General features: G+C 51.3%; 1 protein-coding gene across 2 annotated transcripts in view; it reads right to left on the bottom strand.

Annotated features, from left to right (window-relative positions):
* Positions 1–693: 693 nt before the first annotated feature.
* The window catches only part of ARHGAP45 (Rho GTPase activating protein 45), a 46,113-nt gene continuing 24,950 nt past the window's right edge, over positions 694–21,856 (bottom strand). For both annotated transcript variants that reach the window (XM_050933873.1, XM_050933872.1), the window contains exons 8-23: positions 21,611–21,675; positions 20,762–20,872; positions 19,498–19,578; positions 18,669–18,848; positions 17,320–17,457; positions 16,703–16,893; positions 16,103–16,254; positions 14,408–14,485; positions 13,869–13,970; positions 12,242–12,405; positions 10,124–10,312; positions 9,028–9,165; positions 6,728–6,969; positions 6,167–6,425; positions 5,231–5,321; positions 694–4,435 (exon numbers count right to left, since the gene is read on the bottom strand). In XM_050933873.1, coding sequence (XP_050789830.1) covers positions 3,990–4,435; positions 5,231–5,321; positions 6,167–6,425; positions 6,728–6,969; positions 9,028–9,165; positions 10,124–10,312; positions 12,242–12,405; positions 13,869–13,970; positions 14,408–14,485; positions 16,103–16,254; positions 16,703–16,893; positions 17,320–17,457; positions 18,669–18,848; positions 19,498–19,578; positions 20,762–20,872; positions 21,611–21,675 — 2,627 coding nt within the window. In that variant the 3' untranslated portion in view covers positions 694–3,989. The remainder of the gene's footprint in view (positions 4,436–5,230; positions 5,322–6,166; positions 6,426–6,727; positions 6,970–9,027; positions 9,166–10,123; positions 10,313–12,241; positions 12,406–13,868; positions 13,971–14,407; positions 14,486–16,102; positions 16,255–16,702; positions 16,894–17,319; positions 17,458–18,668; positions 18,849–19,497; positions 19,579–20,761; positions 20,873–21,610; positions 21,676–21,856) is intronic.

Genomic DNA, 21,856 nt, shown 5'->3' with positions numbered 1-21,856 from the left:
TGAGGAAAGTCGCCTCTTTCTCTGGCTGCCACAGCCCTGCATATCCCAAATTCCTCCCATGTACCCTCCATTCCCCGCAAGGCCACCACTTCACCTTACATGTGTGTCTCCTCCAGGGTCCAGGCATCTAGTTAGTGGAGCTGTGCTAATGAGGTGGGTGACACTTCATTCTATTGTGTGCGGCTGCCCAGGCGCACACTTTAGAAGGAACTATCTGCAGACCACCTGCATGCAGCTCGCAGACCACTAGTGGTCCACGGACCACAGTTTGAGATCATCTGCTCTAGCTATTTCAAATCCCCTGTTTTAACCCTTCTCTAAAGCCTTTCTAATTCAAAGTATTTCTCTCCCAGTCAATAAGCCTCTTCCTACTCCCAGTGCAGCATGCCTCTTACAGCTGGAGAAACTGAGGCACAGAAGTGACTTGCCCATAGTCACACAGCAGGTTGGTGGCAGCATAAAACTCAGGAGTTCTGACTCCCAGGCTTATGTTAGGCACTAGATTGTACTGCCTCATATTGCTGCGCCTGTGTGTAAATATTTATCATAGTATCCGATTAGAAATTTGCTGCTCAGGAACTGAGGTGCCACTGTGCAGCTGAGGCTGGTCATGAAGATGGCAGCTCAGTCTTCTCTCCTTAGCACAGCAGAGCTGATCAAGGGAGGTTTGAGCACATTGCTGTCAGGCATGGAAATGATCATCTGAACACATTTTTATTTCTTTGAAGCATATGAATTTACATAGAGCACAAACGAAGTAAGACATCTGTGTGCAGCAAGGCTGTGACTCACGTTCAAATAAACATGCTCCATCTCTCGCAGCTGAACAATATACAAACACAGGATGCCTGGCACCATGCTAAGCACAAACACAGCACTCAGGACACAGAAACTCCATTCCCTCTTGTGCAGCTACCCAATGCTCCCTATATGCCCAGGGTTCGCAGTAGGACAGGAATGTAGTGAAGCGGTTCTGATTCCTTCTCCTCTGATGGAAACAAGCTGCAGTGAAACGTAACTGTTGTATTGAACAACGATGCAGTGAGGAGTCTTGCAATCATCCAGCTCAGTTACAAACAAACCAGCTTGTGGTCTACAAGCAGCTGTATTTCTTCACCAAGAAGAAACTGTTCTGGGATTCCTTTAACTGGGTCTTGGAGCATTCCAGGCATCACAGATTCCTGAGTTCTTTCCACGTGCTTCAATGATTATTGAGCCTCTTAGCTTTGGAGTCTCTAACATTGGGCTGAACGACAAAATCTTTATTCCATCCTTCATAATGCAGCAGTATGTAATCACCATCCCACGCCTGTGAGGTAGCCATCCATTCAGTAGCTGTGCCCAAGGGTGGCTTGATTTGGTGGCCTCTCCTGGGAAGGGACAGAGCCCCAGAGATATATTAGGCTCCTCGTACTGAAATCAATGGAAGTCAGGAGCCTAAACCCCTGTGAGGATGTGGGCCTGAGATTACTAGAGCCCCAGTGGATTCAGAGTGTCAAAGTTCTCTACCTGCTGCAGGTTGTCTGCTTAATCTGTGAACTGTGTGCGTAATGACCTCTAGTGGTGAAGCTTGTTCTCTGAACGGGGACAGATGATTCCATAAGTTGCTGAGGAAGAGTGTCTGTGAGTAAGTCATAGAAAGCAGCTTTGGCTCCTGCTGTGGCTTTTTTTTTTTTTTAATAGCCTTGGCCTGTAGCCTAGTCTCAATGGCTCTCTTGGGTTAGGAAATGCAGCCTGCCCTTGTTGAACAGCGTTGGGTAGGAGCGTGAGGGCGGGGAAGCAGGAAGTATAGCAGCTAGAATTTGCCCATGTGATGAGTGTGCATGACCCGCTGTGCACAAGTGACAGTGGGAGCTTTATGTGCACGCCATGGGGTGATGGCAGGCATTCTGCTTTGACTGAATACAAAATGCTGAAAGCTGAATCCTGCAGGAAGGCTTGGTTTTCAGCTGAATCTAATAACCCTCACAACAGGCCTGGGAGGTAGCTGACTTGTACCCCTGCTCTACAGAGGGATAAGTGACTTACTCAAGGGTGGAGAGGTACGGTGTTCAAATAAGAGTTCCTGAGCTCTGCTCACTAGACTGTACCCTTAAAATGACAGTTTGTGGGCTGGCGAAAGCAATGATTGACCACACCAGCCAGCAGGTGCTCAGAGTTGGGGAGTAACATGCATGCGGTGGCTTGAAGTACAGCCACATGACTGCTTTATGTGATCCCACCAGCACAGGTGAGTTAAACTTGGCTGGGGATCTGGTGCTGTTTGTTCTGCTTGCTCCCTGCTCGCTTACAGGGTTTAGCAACACTCTCAACAGTTGCAAGAGGAACATGGAAGCCTGAGGACAGGCTGGGGTGGGAAATAAGGGGAAGTGATTTTCAACTATTTTGTTTTAAAATCTATTTGCAAGTTCAGTCTCTTCTGCTACTGCAGTGATGGGAATCCCTGCGTTTCTTTAAAGCCATCATACCTGGTTCTGGTTAGTCCCTTAAACTCCTTTGCCAGCTGTGTCCTTGGGCACATGTTGACAGGGCATCTAAAAAGCCCCCTACACTGGAATGTCCAGTAGCTCAATTCAGGAAGCTCCTGTCCCAGTGAAGGCAGCTTGTCCTGTGCACTGAGGCAGAGAGGGCAAGTCATCAGGCTCTCAAAAAGAGGCACCATTGGAGTGACTGCGTCTGCATCATGGATTTCCATTCCTGTGAGCACTATGAACCCATTCTTTGTTGAAATTACAGTTCAAGCACCTTTAAAAAACGCTCCAGTTAGGGTAGTGGCCGCTTGTAGAAAAAACTGCAGGAAGGACTAGAGAGCGCCCAGGATCCAAAGGAATTAGAGGTGGGAAAACATGCCTGCCCCGTGGTACCCTCCACACTAATTCACAGCAGTGAGTCAGGAACAGCCAGCCACACTCACGCAGCGTCGTCTACGATCTTGCCAAGCAGAAGAAAGACCGTAAATAAACTGAGTGTGGAAAAGTAGGTCACTAGTGAAGTCCTAGGTTTCAGAGAAGTGCCCAGGTTTTTGCAGGGCACTTGCAGTTGGCATGTCTGGTACAGTCGGCCATAATCGTTTGTGCCCTTTGTGAGCATCACGCAGGAATCCACAGCCCCAATACATGAAGTTCCCCACCCCCCAAGTTATACAAGAGGACAAGTGACTTCCACCTTCCTGCCAAACCTGCCTCTAGAAACTTTATTCCCCCCTCTACTGAGCGGCTATCGGTGCTTGGCGAGGTTGTGGTAGGCAATTGCCCGAAAGCTGTCCATGCCACTCCCACTGCTGCGTAGCATCCTGTCTGCCATCTGCCACCACAGAGGCTGTGCATCTCCATGGTACAAAGCCTTCTGGGATCTTCCACTCCATACAAAGATAAGAGATTTATTCTGCCACCTGGCATGCTTAGACTTGAGTGGAAAGATAGTGCTGCTTTCTTAAAACAGGTTGGTTAAACGCAAAGCGCTTCTGGCCTCCCTTCCTAGCCTGGGGAGCTGGAGTTTTCAGTAATCGCCGCAGTGGATTAGACACGTCAATAGCTGCATCTCTCTTCTTGAAGAGCTATTTAAATAAAGTTGAGCTTAAACCTGCTGTGGCAGCATAGCATAGGTACAGCAAGGGTCTGGATCCCTTCCCCATCCAGCAGGACAAGGTCAAATCCACCCTCACTGGACTCCTCTTTTCAAAGGAATATGCTTTATGGTTCTAGTTCCTGTCTAGCTGAGGCGCTGGTACTGCAAGGACAAATCGTCGTCGGACTGATGAATGTCCATGCAGAGGGGGTTTGTATGGGAGCTCCAGTCACTAGATAAAGGTGACTCTACTGTCTGCAGCCAGCATACGAAACCCTTGTGAGCTCCCTGAGGTTTGGCTGTGCTGGACCCCTCCCTTCCCTGAATATGCACAGCATCACCCTTTGCCTAGCTGCGGGCGGGTAGCCTGTTTGGTCAGCCACCCCGCCTCATTGTCCAGTGCGTAGCTTCTGCGCGGTGGCCTAGACAAACCTGGGCTGCCGTTCGCTGGCCGACCTCACTGCTATGCCATCCCGTAGCCGAACGGTGGGCAGCAGCTGGTGCCCCCGACAGCGCTCGGCCAGCAGCGTGTTATTGGACTGGTTTGTGTTACAGTCAGAAGGAGGCCTCTCTTGCTGGCCTGCCTTGCCGTCCCTCTCCGAGGCGGACTCCTCTTCCGGGTCGCTCTGCTCTTCCTCCCCGGCTGGGCTGGGCTGGAGCGAAGAGGCGCACTCTGCGTCCGACTGGCCCACGCTGCAGGTCCTGCTCAGCTGCCCCTCGCTCGCGTCGTCGCAGAATTGAGCCTCGTCCGTGCTGGTCTCGCTTCCTTGCTTTACCAGCCGCTGCCTCGGGGCTCCCTCGTCTGTAACCAGCAGCTCCGCCCCCTCTTCCAGCTCCGAGTCGGAATCTATCGAGCGGTCGCCAGATTCTGCGGGACACGTGTGACTTTCTATAACCCTCCAGCCCCACCCCTTGGGACTAGCAGGACCCTGGTATAGCAGAGCCTCTTGCCAGGATGGGGAAGGTTTTTATGTTAACCCCTGTATTACCATCAGTGACTCTGGGTCTCTACTGCTCCCCCCCTTTTCCCTGCAAAATGGGCACTGCCAGACTGGACAGTTTTTAGAGAGAGACTTCCCCCGAATCAACCCCCTGTTGGTCGCAAGGGGTCCCAGTGGCAATTTTCTCTATAGTGGCAAGGTTTCTATCTGTTCAGCTGTGATGGAAATGACAGCAGAGCAGAGATTGCTCTTCAGTAAGAATGGGTGGGAGGGCTGAGCTGAGACCAGTGACTTGTACGTCTACACTGGGCAACTTCACAGTGCAAGCCCTGCCCATGAGAGATGCTGATCAACAAGACCGGGGCCTTACGGGCTCTTTCCACTGGCCAGATGCAGCATGAGATCTGCCAGTGTTCCCTGATAGCCAGTGGCCACCTCTTAGGGGTGAAGCTCTGTCATCCTTTGTCCATTGAGTCCTTGGCCTCCCTGCTGAGAATGACCCATGGGGCTCAGCTAATCTCGATGGCAACTTGGATACGTGCCCATTAAGATCATGAAATTCACTGGTGATAATGTCTGGTCATTCTCAACCTTGGGCCAGTTTGGAGCTGGTAGCTTGGAGGTGAACAACACTCTGGAGCTACCTTTGCATCGTTCAGCATCCTTGGAACGTCTTAAGGCCATTAGGGGGAGGGCAGGGCCTGCCTGTGGCTGTCACTCACCTCCGTACGGGTCAGCATTATCGGAATCCCCCTTCTCCGAGGGCACCTCGAGGTACGGGATGTTGCTGTGTGGAACTGGGGGCTCGTGGTCCTGGGAGGAAAGGTGGAAGAGGAGCAAGGTGAACAAATGGGGTGGGGGAAGGAGCTGTTGCAACACTCAGCTGCTCTCAACCTAAATTAAGGTCCTTTAAAGCCAGATCACAACACTCCCTTACCTGGCTCTTGGGTATAAGGGAAATGGGTCATGAAACGCCATTCAGAGGAACAAAAGCATCATTGGGTCAGTCAGTCTCGATAGCCAGTATTTTAAAATGGAGGTGATAATCCATCCTTTCTTCCCCTCCTTTCCTGTCTTGTCTACTTAGACTGGAAGCTGTTGTCTCACTGTGTTTGTACAGCCATGGGGCCTTGATCCTTGCTGGGGCCTCCTCCAGATACTAACGTAATACTAGTAATAACAACTACCGAGCATCTGGTACATGTGTGTTTAAACACAATGCGGGACAGCGTGTCCCGACACAAGGGCTGCCTGAGAACCTGCCTCCAGAAAAGGCAGCTGGCTGAATCCTGGCCAAAATTCTGCTCTCTGGCTTGGCACAAATGATTCTTTGAAAAGTTGGTTGATGCCAGATAGGTAGGAGGCTTCCTTCCTTCCCTGCAGCATGCAGGGCCTGATCAACTCAGTTCCCTCCATTCCTGTCTGATAGTGGCCTACCCTAGGTCAGAGAGACGGTTCCGCTCCCTCTGTGGGGCACTGGCTGCTTCTCCGTTCCTTTTAAAACCTGTTCATGTCACATTCTCCTCTCTTGCTTGCCCTCATTCCTCTTGCTGGCCCCAAAAGGCCCAATGGTACAAGCAGAAATAGAAGGTCTCCTTAGATAAATGCTCCCCCACCCCAATTCTAGGACTTGGAACTCTACTCTGAGGGCCTCCCACCTGGCTTGAGCTCCTGGTCCTCTCTTTGGCATCCTCAGCGTGTTTGTCAGAGCCAGCCAGCAGCTGGGCCGCCTTGTTCTCGAAGATGGTTGAGTAGAAGATGATGAGGGCCTCAATGATGCGAGCCTGGTGGGGGTAATCGACCAGCGAGGACAGGGAGATGGTGGCCTCAGTGGGCCGGGGGCGCATCAGCGTTGGCCCGAAGACAATGCCCAGGTTGCTCGAGGTCATTTTGTTGTCCTGTTCTACTTCCACAATCCTGAAGGGGAGGACAGACAGAGGGACAGATGGAACTCGAGCAGCACAAGAGACACTCTGCCTGTGGTGCAGGAATCACACTTCTCCGGGGGAGTGACAGTGTCTGTATGGGAGGAGAGACACCCCCGCATCCCCCCCACTAGTGCTGGAGAGGACTCTGCTGCCCTCAGACCTAGCTTCCATTTTTGGGTGAGGTTGACATTAACCCCCACCCTCCCATTTCAAGGAGGGAGGGAGGTGGTGGCAGGTGTTGCAGCATTACTAATGACAACCCCCCTTGCAGCTCTCCTCACCCCTCCTCACCTTCTCAGGTGCTGCACGATGTACTGCAGAGTGGCCAGGTTCTCCCGTGGAAGCTCTTTCAGCAGTTCCTTCAGCTTTGTCACCAATGTCACCACCATCTTGTCCGTCTCAGCTCCCTTGTCCACCAGCTCGGGACCTCCCTTCCCAGCCTTGGTCTTGGTCTCGCCCCCACCTTGCAGGCTTTCCTTGGCCAGGCCCATGAGTTCATTGTACAGCCGGAAGGGCATGATGGGTTCTGGTAGCTTCAAGAAAGAACAGACGGGGGAGATGGCTCCGTGAAGGCAAATGCACAGACTCAGAGCTCACCACGGCCAAGGCTGTAAAGCAACTTCAGATAACAGATGTCCCTAGCCTTTAGGGTGGTCCTCTCCTTCCTGAATCTCCTCCCAGTCCTAGCTCACTGATCTGAGAAAACTCTCTTCCTTTCTGCAGCAAACTTCTATGGCAACGGAAACCTCCCAAACACTCCTGAGCTACCCACAATGCAGTGAGAGAAGGAGAGGGCATCTCTCCCTCAGCCCCCCTGTTTGCTAGGCACTCGGTGATTAGAGACCCGGCTTTACCCCTGTGCCATGTAAATTCAGCCCCATCTTGCCATTTTTTCCTGTAAATTATACACTCGTTTATCACAGAACTTTGGATTTTCCTAGCACCTTCCCTCCCAATGCACTACAGGCCTTGAGCACCGCAGCCATGCAGCCACCTCGGGGGTTGAGCAGGCAACCCGCTGCGCAATGCTGAGAGGAGACTTTGGCCAAGGACGTTTGGGGGAGGCTCGCTAATGGCCCTGGGGAGCAAACAGGAACTTGGTTTGCAGACTGCACAGAATTCAGTTTAGCCGCCTTGGAGGCCAGAGGGCAGCGTCAGTGCTGTTGGCATTCAAAAGTCTGTTTCCAGGGAATTTTGATGCTTCAAACCTTCAGCAGCAACCACTGAGCCGCGCCCTCTGGTGTGTCTGAATGATGACAGGGAGACTTCCTGTCTCATGAATCATGAAGACTTCCTGTCGCTTTGGCTTGGGTTTCAGGCTGCTCTAACTAGGGACTTGAAAACAGTCTAACGTTGGTCGGTGTCTCTCTTTCCCCTGCTTGGCTGCCCTGCCTGCCGTACAGGCAGCAGGTCACGTCCTCAGCTGCCGTAATTCGCCATAGTTCTATTGCTCTCAAAGAGGCCCTGCCCACTTGGAGGCTAGGAGAGGGTCTGGCCTTTGTGTCAGGCAGTCCATAAAACCCTGCCCCTAAGGAGTTAACAGGTGCGAGTTTACCAAACCCACAGTCTAAAGTGAAAGAGACAAACTGCTCCCCCTTCTGCCTTGTAGCATCTGTTGTTTGAGGATGTGGGCCGCCCGTTTTAAAGGGCTAGTTTCACATGCTGGGGCCCTGGCCAACGGAGAATTGGGAGAGTCCTTGGTACCAAGCACCTTGAACGCCAAGGCACGAACAACAGCCCCTGCACCAGAACTAGCCTTGCAGGATGTATGTGTGTCTGTCTGTCCATCTGTCTAATGCTGGGTTCACAGAATGAAGCTTGCAAATTACCCTTGGCCCAGTATGAGCAGTGGCCAGGCAAGAATCCCCCACAATGTGCCCCCTGCCCATCCATCCCCAACCACATGCCTTATCTCTAACTTGGAGGGACACCCTCTAGGCGTGGGCGAAATCTGTCCCTGTGGCGTGCCCCTGAAGGGGCAAATGGGTCACTGGCAGCTGCCATGGCAGTTCTGCAGTGTGGGCACCTGTCCACCAGGAAATGATCTCATTGCATGCAGGCTGCCAAAGAGCCTCTAGAAGGAATGTCTTCAGCAGTGTTGTAAAGCATTCAAAAATCCTGAGTCACCCCACCCCCAAAATAAAGCAGGAATTTTGTGTTTGTTTAGCAGCTAATAGATTTGGGACCTTTGTAGTTGCCATATGGTTTCAGAGCAAGGTATGGTTCCTAAAGGGCTACAAACTTGCTTTTGCTTTAGTTGAAAGTTGAGGTTTTGGGGGAACTCCTTTCTTTCAAGAGTTGGGACTTTGGTGTTTTTTCCTTAAAGAGCAGGATAAAATCCCTGACGTTGGCAATGCTACTTTCGGTTCCTGTGGGCCTGCTTTGAATTTGGATCCCTGATTTCAATACCTTAGGTCTCTACTATTGGCATGGGCCAGCCAGCATATAGAGTTTAACTCTAGTTTGTGGCCGAACTCCTCCTGCCAGAGGTGACCCAGTGGGGCTGGGTATGATTCCTGAAACAACTTTCTTTGGCGAATCTCCACCTCACACAGTGCAGAGAGAATCCTGGCGGGTCAGGAACTTCTTACCTGTCGCAGGTAGAGCTTCAGGACGTTGCTGATATCGTGAGGGGAGGCTTGGGACAGCTCCACCAGCTCCTTCCCGTTCTCAAATGCCTGGCAAAGCTTCTCCACGCGCGTCTTCACGCCATTGACTCGATAGATGCCCTGCAAAGGGGGACATGGGGTTAAAGGGAGATTGAGAGGGGTGTTTCACCACTAGCTCACCCAGCACAGTGGGCTTATTGCCCCATGCCTTATTCTGTGGTTAGAAACAACAATTCAAAAGACTGGGACTATTCATCTTGGAAAGGAGACAACTCGGGGGAGTAGGATAGAGGTCTGTAAAATCATGAATGGTTTGGAGAGAGTGAATAGGGAAGTGTTATTTACCCCTTCGCATAATACACAAACCTAGGGTCACCCAATGAAATGAACAGGCAGCAGGTTTAAAACAAACAAAAGGAAGTACTTCGTCACCCAACGCACAGGCGGCCTGTGGAACTCCTTGCCAGGGGATGTTGTGAAGGCCAAAAGCATAACGGGGTTCAAAAAAGAATTAGGTCAAGTTCATGGAGGATAGGTACATCAATAGCTATTAGCCAGGGTGGGCAAGGATGCTGCCCCACGCTCTGGGTAGCCCGAGCCTCTGACTGCCAGAAGTTGGGAGTGGACGATGGGATGGATTGTTCGATGATTGCCTGTTTTACTCATTCCCTTCAAAGCACCTGGTATTGGCCACTGTCAGAAGACAGGATAGTGGACTGAGTGGACCATTGGTCTGATCCAGTATGGCTGATCTTAAGTCAGTAATAGTTAGTTATGTAACAGCTATCAAACTCAAGTGCTGCTATTTGATGCCTCAGTTTCCCCATCTGTGACCCAGGAGGTGTGTTAGCCAAGGTGGCTGATAATCTTGGCTCTGCTACTGACTATAACTCAGGAGTTCCTGACTCCCAGCACTCTAGACCTCTCTAGAAGCAGTCTGATGTTTTCACTGCAGGATCTAGAACCGTGCTGGGAAAGGAGCAAACCAGCCATTCCTTTTCCGGGGTACAAGGGCAGTCTGAGCCACCGCAGGGAGCCCAGCACAATTGGGCCGCAGGGCAGAAAGAGAGTGCCTCACCTTGGTTTTCAGAGCCCGCTTCTCAATCTCACAGATACACTTCTTGATAATGAAGGGGATGCCGTCCGAGCTGCTCTGAGATGCCTGTGTGAAATCCCGGCCAAAGAGCTGTAGCTTCCCTTGGAGTTTCTTGTGGCCGCACTGGATGGCCAGGGTCTCCAGACACTTTTTGTGACAGGCTAAATAGCACTGGAACAGACAGGAAGATGGTTGACGGGGGAGAGAGACAGACAACTCTACGGTGAATAAAGCTTCCACTCACAGGCACAGCCACTATGTTGCATAGACTGAGAGGAAAACCCCTGCCTGGGAGACATCAGAAGGTCCACACTACAGCGTTAAATCGATTTAAACAGCGTTAAATTGATTTAACGCTGTAACCGTCCACACTACAAGGCACTTAAAATCGATTTTAAGGGGTCTTAAATTCAATTTCTGTACTCCAGCTAAACGAAAGGAGTAACCCTAAAATCGATATTACTAAATCGATTTAGGGTTAGTGTGGACGGAAATCGAAGTTATTGGTCCCATTCTTTTACTGAGCTATCCAGAGTGCACCGCTCCGGAAATCGATGGTAGCCTGGGACCATGGACGCACACCACCGAAGTAATGTGCCGTAGTGTGGATGCGTAAAATCGATTTTATAAACTCTGTTTTATAAAATCGATTTTACTAATATCGATTTTAAGCTGTAGTGTGGACGTACCCAGAGTGTCAACTCAGAGCAGATGCACTGCATTCCAACAGAGGTGCTTAACAGCAGTGTTGAGAGGAGCAGCTGCAGTGTAACAGTGGATGGATTGGCAATTGCCTTTCTATTAGGATTGACCCAAAACCATTCCATAGCCTGAACATGTCCCAAAACACAATGGAACCCATCTCTTCCAAAAGCAAAGGGAGAGGAGGTAGGCAGGGACTTCCCCAGCCCCCCAGCAGCGGGCCAAGGAAGCAGCTGCCCTGTGGAATACACTAAGAGATTTTCAGCCGAGCTGTCCCTGGACCTCCGTTTTTGCAGGTTCATCTTGCACCTGAAGTTAAGGCCTCTTGCACATCAGTACATCAAGGTCATAGAGATTTAAGGGATTGTTGCCCCTTTTTGACTTCAGTGGCTCATCAAAGGTGTCAGGTCCCTGGCTGTGTTCCAGTTGGAAGCAGAAACTGATGGAGTCTGGTATTTCTGTGATGTCATCTTGTTTAGTTACAAGGAGTGTACAAAGTCCTGCTTCTCCGAGTGCAGGCAGCACCGTGAACAAAAGGACAGATTCTCAGCTTACAGCCCCAAGCCTCTTTTGCCAACACCAGACCCAAAAGCTCAATCTCTAGCTTTTCCCACGGTTGCTTTGTGCTCACAGGCTACTGCAGGGATCGGCAACCTTTCAGCAGTGCTGTGCCGAATCTTCCTTTATTCACTCTAATTTAAAGTTTCACGTGCCAGTCATACATTTTAATGTTTTCAGAAGATCTCTTTCTATAAGTCTATAATATATAACTAAACTTTTGTTGTATGTAAAGTAAATAAGGCTTTTACAATGTTTAAGAAGCTTCATTTAAAATTAAATTAAAATACAGAGTTCCCCGGACTGATGGCCAGGACCTGGGCAGTGTGTGCGCCACTGAAAATCAGCTCGTATGCCACCTTCGGCATCCGTGCGATAGGTTGCCTACCCCTGGGCTACTGCATGGCTTTCTTGCTTTTTGCCTCTACCTCTCTCCCTGTTTTGTGTGTCCTGCCTTCCCACACATGCACACACACACCAAACACAAACAACACTCAGCTAAACCTCTGCCTCCTCAGTCCAAGCTCCCCGGTGGGTTCACAACTCCCTTTTGTCTGAGTGGGATGCAGGAGGACAGTGCTGATTAACTCCTCCTGACAGTTATGTTACTTGAATGGTGTGTTCACATTCAGTCTCAAAGAGGTTTTGGGATCCACCAGTGTCTCTCAGCATAACAGGACTTACATTGCAGGTGCAAAGCTGCAAAAACACAGTCCAGCAGCTGAGACTCTTGTGGAATGAAGATATGTGAGAAGTTAGAGGCTGTCACCCAAAACGCTTGCAAGTTCATACTTCATTTACCCCTCCCTTCCTCCAGGCCTGCTTCCCGTTGCTCCCTACCTCCTCACACTCTGCTCCCTGGAAGTAAACGTAGCTGTTGCATTCCCGGCATTTCGAAGGGGTGCGAAGTTTTCTCAGCCGATGGGTCTGGGCAGCCTTGGATAAACCCACGTTTCGGAATGGGCCCGTCGGAGCCGTCATTTCAGGGGCTATCCCATTGATGCCTGGAGGCAAACCAAGAATAAATCCATCCAAAATCCATGTGACTCAAGAGGAGCTGGCATGGGGTGATATCAGAGCCCCGGAACACTTCCAACAGACCAGTCAATCAACTGGCCATGTCCATATTCCAGTCACGTCTCGGGTAACCTGTGGCCTCAGCTTTAGAGTCAGCTCCTCTGAGTAACATGGGTCAAATAAACCTGTTCCTTCCTTTCTAAGCCCATGATCATCCCTGGGGATTTCATGGCCCATCTCTTCTGTGCTCTCCTCCTATATCAGGAGGTGAGAAGAAGACACCGCCAGTTTGGTTTCTAGCTGATCCTCCACTGATTTAATGCCTAGCAGCACAGACTGTGAGCTAATCTCCAGGGGAGGTTGGCCAGAGTCTCCAGAAGGTGATACAAAAACAGATAATGCAGCGGTCATGGGAGACATTCGGCCACCAGCCCTTTCCCCTGCCAAGCTGAATTCAATCCTCAGATAACTTGCTTGGAGCTGACATTTTTGGGGAACCTTTCTTCCTCTTCCTATTTTTGTGTGAGATAACCAGCAATAAAGATCCAAAGCCCCCAACTCTGAGGGGACAGTGGGTTAGAGAGTCTGGAAAACATGCAGCAAGCCTGGATCAGACACAGCCCAGATCACCATTCTGAAAATGCCATGGCAGCAAGCACTTAGTCACCAGCTCCCAGTCACCTTGTTTCCCTATCAACTGGAAGACTCTTAGCAAATGTACGAGGAGTCCAAGCGACTTCGATTGTTACATGCTAGGAAATCCTAGCTCAGTGATTGGCTGAAAGTAGTCATGTGACAAATCAATGCGTTTCTGTTGTTTCTTCCAAGGTCAACAGTATTGACTGGTCTAGTATTAAGTTAACCAATCAGACTGCATATGCAAATCTCAGTGACCTGACTGGCTTAGTAGTCAGTAATATTTGATTCCCCCGCTGCCCCCATGGAACTCTTGAAGTCACCGTCAGAGCGTTAAAGTGCTAAGAAAGCCATGGCAGTGGTGGAGAGATTTCCACGTATTGGGGACATGTGGTACGATTCAGCTCTTAATCTCATCTTTTGGGCAATATCAAGATTTACAGTTTCTCATGGTACAGTGTCAGCCCCAATCTGCTGTCAGACTAATGTCACTCCATGGACTCCAATTATTCCATAATTACTCCAGCATCACTGGGATTAGAACCTGGTCCCTCATCTTTGCCTCGGTCAATAGCATTCAGACTATGGCAGTACTGACATCTGAACCAATTAATTCCCAGGTAACTTTGCTGAATTCATACCCCAGGGATGAATTTGGACCATTGCCTTATGTTGGTGACCTCGAAGCAAACACCATCTTAATCTTGTCCTCGGTCAATCTTTTTTGTCAAGGGAAGTCACTATCTTCTTAATGTTGTCAAGCTGCCTGGGTACTGAGCCGCAGGCATGGTGGAACCCCGCCCCCATCACATACTCTGTTCAAACGAGGCCGCGTTCTCATCCTTCTCATCCAGCTCTTCATTAGAGGACACGGTGCCGTTGGAAGACATCCGCTGGAACTTCTGGCTAAATGTACCTACCGAAACACAACCCACAAGATAGAGCACAATTAGTGGTGAAACAGTTTCTCTTATGAACTTGTGTGTGGCCCACAACCAAGTCCTGTGCCTACTAGGGTAGGATGGCTTTAGAGTAGCTGTGAATTTTCCCCAGAGCTAGCACACCCAGTCTGTCCTCTACAGCGCCTCCTGCTGGGAGGAAGTGATGTAGTGGTGACGTTCCAGTTCTCCAGTCATTCTACTGAGCCGCCTGCCGTCAGAAGCTGGGACCAGAGTAGTAATCTGCAGTATATAGACTTATTTTAAACTAGAAGCATTAAGACACAAATCTCTTGTTAGCTCTCACGCTCTGCTCCCAGCCTGGCCCCATTAGGAGATGTAGACTGGAGTAGCACAGGAGAAAGAAGCAGCTAGCCCTGCATTGTACTGCTTCCCACAGGTCAGGATACTCTACCTGAGGTTGAATCCAGGCGGCCCTCTGTTTCAATGATGGACGTTGGCCAAGACTTATGGACCTGGTGTCCCCTCCCACCTGCAGAAAGAACCACTTGACACATTAGCTGCTGCTTGCAAGTCCCTGAGAGCAACACAGTTTAATTTAGAACAGCCTCGACACTGGTGAGCCCTCAGGCTGCAGAGAACCCAACTGCTCATGCTATGTTTCTTGCTTGCAGGCGGGTTAAGACCAGGGGTGAGTGCTGCAGAGGGCAAGAGGGCAGTCTCAGTGCCTGGTTGCAGGGAGAGGGGAACCTGCAGTGGACCCACTTCCAAGCAGTGGGAGTTAGAAGCAGCAGCAGCATGGACGGACTCTGAGAGGAGGCTCATCTTGGTGGGAAATTAGAGAATGATTATAAAGCCTGGTGGGCGCAGTTCTGTATGGTGCTGAGCCCCTTCATCTTCCATCAGCATTATGGCAATTGAGAGCTCTCAGACCTAGCAGGATTGGGCCTGTGAGGGGGTTAACAAACCCCACACAGGGGGTTAAGGCGTTGCTCTGGGTCCAGGCAGCCCCAGCCAGCCATGCCACCAGCGCAAGGATAGACTTCAGAAGGGGAGAAGAGCAGCTCTGAAGGGGGCAGGCAATGGAGGGGGGCAGATGGCAGCTCTGAGAGTCGAAGTGTTGTCCCGGGGCACCTTGCTGGAGGCTTCATTACACCGACCAGAGGAGAGCCTGTGACAGAAAGCAGTGACTGGGGGTGCAGGGCAGAGAATCTGACTCCTGGTGCAGTCAGCAGGGGCCAGGGTAGGAAGTGGTCCAGGGAGGGTCAAGTGTAGCCTCCCACCGTTGGGCCCTGGACTGGAGATCGGTGGAGAGGATGGGCCCGGGCTCTCCCACCCGTATCTAGCAGACAGCATCGCCCAGACACCTACTGGAGCGACCCTGATTATTTAAAGGCCCAGCCCCCACTCCCTCCAGGACAGGAGGGGAGAGCTGGAAACCACCGTCTGACTACTAGGCAGCACTGTGGGGTGGTGGCGCACTGTTTACAGGGCCCTATAATAGGAAGGGGAGGGGAGATTATACTGGGGAAGGAACTGAAGGACAGCAAAGGTCTCTGTGTTAAACACCCTCAATGGCTTTGATCTCCCCGGCCTGATAAGAAGCTGTAGCTGCCGTTGTATTTAGTATCCCAAAGGACTTAGCCGAGTATGCTGGCAAAGATACAAGCACAAGAGTTCTCCGTGCTTCAGGGCACCAGCTTATGAGTGGTTGGGTAAGGAAGAACAACTGCCACCCAATAGTATTGAAACAATCATGTGCATCCAGGGCCTTTTCTCTTATGCATCCGGCCTGGGCTGCAGGCTAAGGAACTAGATGGTTGGCAGGGGCAGATGGAGACACTAGAGTCGATGGACCAGGGATCTGTTTGGGAGGAGTAACTGGAGGGATACCAGGCTGGATGGACCATGGGTCTGCTTGGTAAATGATGTTCACTTTGGATCCCTGATTCCATTCCTCTGCCCCCCACATGGATGGGCTCCTGCAGAGGAATTGTTCTCTGCAGACGGAAGAACTCACTCTGCCCGAGACCATATTGCTAGAGAATAAAGTGTGTGTGTGTGGGTGGGGGGGAGGGGGAGGGGGAGCTGTTCATTAGAGGACACGGTGTCTGACCTGCGCCCCAGGCACTGCTCTCCAGGAGCTCACCTCTCCGTTCCACGTTCACGGTCCCACTTGGCTGCTCCCTCGCCGCTGCCCCTCCCTCCGAGACACCTCCGTCCTTGGAGGGTGCAGCCCCATCGGCACTACTGAAGTCATTGGCATTAAAGCTGCCTTTCCGTGGCCGGATGAAGGGGGACCTGATGGACAGAAGGAAGGTGAAAGGGATCATTCGAATGGGTGGAAAGGAAGGGGATGTTCAGCAACGACACTCATACCACTGCACCTCCCTGTATCCTAGGGATCCATCAGCACCTTCCTTGCCAGCCTGCACCACACCTTTGGTGAGGGGGCGGGACACACCAGCAGGTGACGCTGGTGGGGAGGGGAGCAGGGAAGCGCTGGCTAGTGGGAACTCTCAAGTCCTCCCACTCTAGCCTGTCCCAGCAGCAGATGCTGAAGGAAGCAGGGCAGGCATGCTAGCTGCAGAGGGGACCCCCAGATTTTCCCAGGCTAGCCTCTCCCAGCAGGATGCGCTGTAAGGCATGATGCAGGAGCACTGGCTTTGAGAGTAGCTCAGAGCCCCTCTGCAAGAGGAAGGGTTACAGGCAGCAGAGAAGATTATTTTGAAAGGGGGCCACCCCCTACCAGGTGTTCTGCGACACGTAGGGTTCAAAGTCGTACTGGATCTCGGGTTCGTCTCCCCGCTGCAGCTGCTTGACGTGGGAGGCGTACTGCTGCCCGGGGTCGTACAGCTTGCTGCTCTCGCACAGGGTCTGGAAGTGGACGGGCTGGGGAGCTGTCTGGATGTGCATGATCTGGTAGAAGGAGATTGTGGCCTGAAATAGAGAGAGAGAGAGACTCCGAGATGGGTGCGGGGGTATATGTGACTGTACATGTGGTGTGTTCGGAAGCAGCCCTTTGAGACCCTGCATGCTCGTGCCAGACTGCCAGAGAGTCAGAGCTCCGTGTAAGACATGCAGCCGGGACCCTGGGACGCCATGTTAGACAAAGCTCCCTGGGTTACATCTAGCTATAAGTCCTGGCAGAGGTATTGGAAAGAACTTTATCTCAGGTCTACTCCCCCTCACCCTCTACTCTACCCTCGTCAGAGATAGGAGCAGCCAGCCCAAGTGGGAGTGTAGGTGCTTTTGATGTAACACAGCAAGATCTGGGCTTCTCACAGCAATGTGTGCAGAAGAGGCTGGATACGGTCCTACCCGTCTCCCCCAGGTGGTTGCCTCAAGCCAGCAAGCCCTACTCACCGATTTCATGACCTGGTCGCTCTGCTTGATCACCTCGTGGATCTGCCGCAGGACGTTCACCTTGGTGTCCTCCAGCTCCTGCTTCTGTGTGTTGGCGTCAGCGATGCAGGTCCGGTACGTGGCCATCGACTCCTCTGCCTGAAAGCACCCGAGAAAGTATGAGCTGCTAATTGCTCAGCGGTGGGAGGGCAGGGAAGGAAGACAAACCCTCCAGGCATGGACACAACCTCCTTTGCCCCTTGGGTGACATTTACCCTACAGTCCTTTCAGCCGAGGCAGTTCTGATGAGCATTAGCACTGACTGCCCTGGAGAATGAAGTCCTCGAGTCACATACTAGATACAACAGCCAGGACAATACTGGGGCAAGCACCCCCAACCGTTCCCCGTGCACTCCTGCACTCATCCTTGGCTTCTGTGCTGGGACAGCTGCCAACCAGACTGGCTCGGGAAGTTCTTTCAGTGCAGACACGTCTGCTAGGATTCATGGGTTCCAAAGCCAGACCATTGTGATCGTCTAGGCTGATTTCCTGTGTAACGCCAAGTCATAGCTTTCCCCCCAAGATAATCCCTAGAGCAGATCTTTTAGAAAAACATCCAGTCTTGATTTAAAAATTCTCAGTGACAGAGAATCCACCATGACCCTCAGTAAGTTGTTCCAATGCGTAATTATCCTCATTGTTAAAAAAATTACCCCTTATCTGCAATCTGAATGTGTCAAGCTTCAACTTTCAGCCACTGGATGATGTTATTCCTTTCTCCGCTAGATTGAAGAGCCCTGTACCAAATATTTGTTCCCCATGATGGTATGTATCGACTGTAACCAAATCACCCCTTAACCTTCTCTTTGATTGAGCTCCTGGAGTATGTCAGTCAGGCTCACAACTCTTCTCTGAACCCTCTCCAGTTTATCAACATCCTTCTGGAATTGTGGACACCAGACCTGGATACAGCATCTGTGTCAAGTCCCGCCAAACTCATTTAAGTGGCTGTCAGGGGCAATGAATTCCCAACACAATTGGAGCCAGTGAAAATCTCGGTACAAAAGGAAGGTGATAGTAGATTGGTTCAGTGGCACTGCTGTTCAGCCTGGAGAGAGACCCAGGTGGCCCTGGGCTGGAGCAGAGGGTTGGGATCTACCAGAGGCCCTGGTTAGCGAGTGATTCAGCATCAGTCCCTCTGGCCAGGTATGGAGCAGTAGCACTGGTAGGCTGGGATGTGCTTCTGGCTGAAAGGATGGTTTGGGGATGTACATTGTTTGGGACACAAAAGCTCCGATGGTATGGGGTGGCTCCCTGCCCACTCAGCATCCCAAACAGTGATGTTCTCCTAGCATCTCCCTGACCCTCACCTTATTCCTGGCCTCCTCCTCCAGCCGCCGCTTCTTGTCCAGGGTCTTGGTGGTGGTGTTGCTGCTGGTGCTCTGCTGTTCCTCTTCAGCCTTCACTGTCACGTACTTGGCCTTCTCGTGCTCCTCGCAGCGCTGCATGTACATCTGCTTGGCCTTCCTCAGGTTGGTCTCAGCCTCTTGCTGCCAGACAAAAAATTGGGACCTTGATCCAAGGTGACTGGTCTAGGGAAAAGTCTGTCTGTCCGTGGAGAATGTTATCCTCCCCCTCCCTGGCCCCGGGGTTCTCTCCTCACTGGCCTGAAAGATTCTCCACTGCAGGATTACGGTATGATGCTGAGTACTAACCCACTCTGCACATGTATGGGTAGGAATGAGCATGGAGGGGAGGAAACATAGACTGTAAGCTCTTTGGGGCAGAAGCTGCCTGTTATGTACAGCTCCTAGCATGGTAGGGATCAGATCTAGAGCTAGGGCTCCATGGCACTCCTGCAGTATAAATAATAAGGAAACAGTTCTGGGCTCTTATAGTGAAACTGAAATGGGGGTTGGAAGAGCAAAGCTCCTTTCAAAGGGGGAGCTGCTTTCCTGCCTGCTGGGAGCACTGGGACAGTGCACGTTTCTCAGGGCATTTCCCGCACTGCTCATCCATCAGGCTCACTGAAGAGGCCGTCGTAGATCAGTCCAGCGTGTGCTTGTTTCTAATGCCGGCCCAAAGAGGGGCAGAGAATCTGACCATATGATCGACGAGATGCGACGGGGGGGAGGCTGTCACAGCCAGGATATGATCATGGGACAGCCCCATGGCACGCTGCAGCTCTTCGTTACCTACCAGCTTCCTCTGGGCCCGGTGCCACTGCTCCTTAATCTCCTTCCTCCGCTTTTCATGTTCCAGGCGTCTCATTCCCAGTGGCTGGAATGTGGGGACAGAAGGGGCGAAGTCAGGGGCAGCACAGCTCAGCCTTTATGACCTGTGCTGCTCTCTGTGCTGATGTGCTCTGCCCTGCCCGGGTCCTCCAAATCCACCAGTTTCCGTTACAGTGGATTGTAGTGTTCATAAACCCAAGGGCTTGCCAGCACCAGCCAGAGCACGGGCAGCTCTGCAGGTGAGACTTGACACATTCCTGGCCTGCCCTGCCTACCCACTGTTCCTGTTCTGGGATTCCAGTAAGCCAAACCTGCAGTGCGGTGCAAAGGCTAAGCCACTGGGCTAGGGCATCAAGAAATGTGGGTTTACTTCCTGGCTCAGCCCCTCTTGCTGTGTGATATTAAGGAGTCATGTGCCTCAGTTTCCCTATCTGTAAAGTGGGGATGCCGATACATACTTTTCTTTGTAAGGGGCTTTGCAATCTACAATTGAGAAGTACTATTTAAGAGTTGTTATCACTGATCAGGTTGAACTAAGGGCAGTTCTGTGTTGTGGACAAACACCTAGAAATTAGATGGATGCTGTCACATTCATTTTCATTTTCGGCTGACATAAGCAAACTGAGCTCTCTGGCAGTGAAAGAACCATGCATTACCCTACTGTCCTGGGCACGCAGACCGGACCTAGCAGCTTTCTGCTAGTGACCAGCACGTGTAACTTTGTCCATGCCGGAAAAATACACAGACTCTTGAGAGGCCTAAGCTGAGCTGCAGAATGGCAAATGTGAATTATTTGGTTTTGTTGAGCTTAGGGATGGTTGCGAGACCCTTTATCCAAACACCCCACAGCCCAGGAGTTTGGATACATGATCCTGATTCTGGCACATCTCCAGTTTGGAGTAGTAACAGAGGACGCCGGTAAATATCAAACCCAACCCCTGCCTTAGTTGAGTGAAAGGAAACTCTGAAGAGCTGTGCCTGAAAGAGAAACCCTACGGTATAAAGACAGTGTCTTCTACTGCTGCAAAGTCTCTAGTGGGAAGGGGTTATTCTCAGGTGCCATTTCTGGTAGGAGAGGGCACTTCCTGTTTCAAAGCCAGGAACTCGGGGCACCAGGTGTTCGCTGCAGATCAAGCAGCAAACAGGGAAAGCAAAGGCAGGGGATCTCTCCAGACATTTGCACGAAGGCATCCCGTGCAGCTGTGTGGGTGTGGGCGCCTCTCTCCTACCTGCAGGAAGGTGTGGTTCTGCAAGGTGGCAGCCGTTTGCAGGACTGCAGCGCCGTACTCCATATCCTGCTCCAGAGCCAGCGAGTAGATCGACAGGAACGGCATGTGCGGCTGGAAAATTACAACATCCCCCAGAGAATCACTGCCACGGCGAGAAACAAGGCTGAGCACATGACAGGGAAATGGTCATAGCCGTGGGGCAGGGGGTGGAGGAGGGTGAGAGGCCCAGACTCTGTGCTGCCAGCAAAGGCCCCTAGCTAGCTTTTACATAGTGATGCATCATGTACTGTTAGCGCTGTGCAAAGGGGAAAAAGGGGAAATGTCAGAGGTTCTGTTGAGCTTGACGTGCGTAACCTCATTCCCAGCAGCTCTCAAACCAGAGTGCCTGTAAAACCCTGCGATATGACTTCCTCCTGGGATTCCTTCTAGCCTGGCTGGTAGATAGCTCGCTCTCACCCAAACAGGTCGTATTGTTACAGGACTCAGAGCCTGGTTTCAAGTTGAAGTGAATGGTCGTTACTTGGACCTGGGGTGGGGGAATTGGGCCCCTGGATTTTACACGAGGGAGCAGGGAGTCTCAAAAATGAACCATGACACCTAGAAGTTTAGGAGTGAGATTTTCAGAAGTGCTTAGCACTGGCCTTTGAATTCAATTCTCCACATTGGGCAGTGCAGCTTGCTTCCGAAAAATGACACCCTTGAATTGCATAGCTAAACCTTTGAGGCTCTGGAACTGCAGTGTTTCTCTCATGAGGAGGGAGGTTTCCCATGCTTGTTTCTGGTGTAAGTAAGGCCAGACATGCCGGAACCAGACACAAGGGGTGTGCTTACATGGGAGCTCTGACCTACCTCCTGAGTGATCGTTTGCTTACAGCTGTTCACCATCTTCTGCAGCCCTTTGGCAAATTCCATCTCTGCAAGGGAAAGGAAGGAAGTGGACTTAGAAGGCCTTGCCCTGCTGATTTTGTGTTTCATTGGGGGGTATCAGTCATTTCAGCGCTGAATATAAATTAAAGAATGCCAGTTCTGCAGATAGTGTAGGTCTTATACAAACACACCCACCCGCCCACCCCTTCACCTTTTTCTATCAAGGTA

Source organism: Gopherus flavomarginatus, chromosome 24 (assembly GCF_025201925.1).
Source record: "Gopherus flavomarginatus isolate rGopFla2 chromosome 24, rGopFla2.mat.asm, whole genome shotgun sequence".
Lineage (NCBI taxonomy): Eukaryota > Metazoa > Chordata > Testudines > Testudinidae > Gopherus > Gopherus flavomarginatus.
Note: the sequence above shows the minus strand (reverse complement) of the source record. Positions and strands in the feature narration are given on the sequence as shown.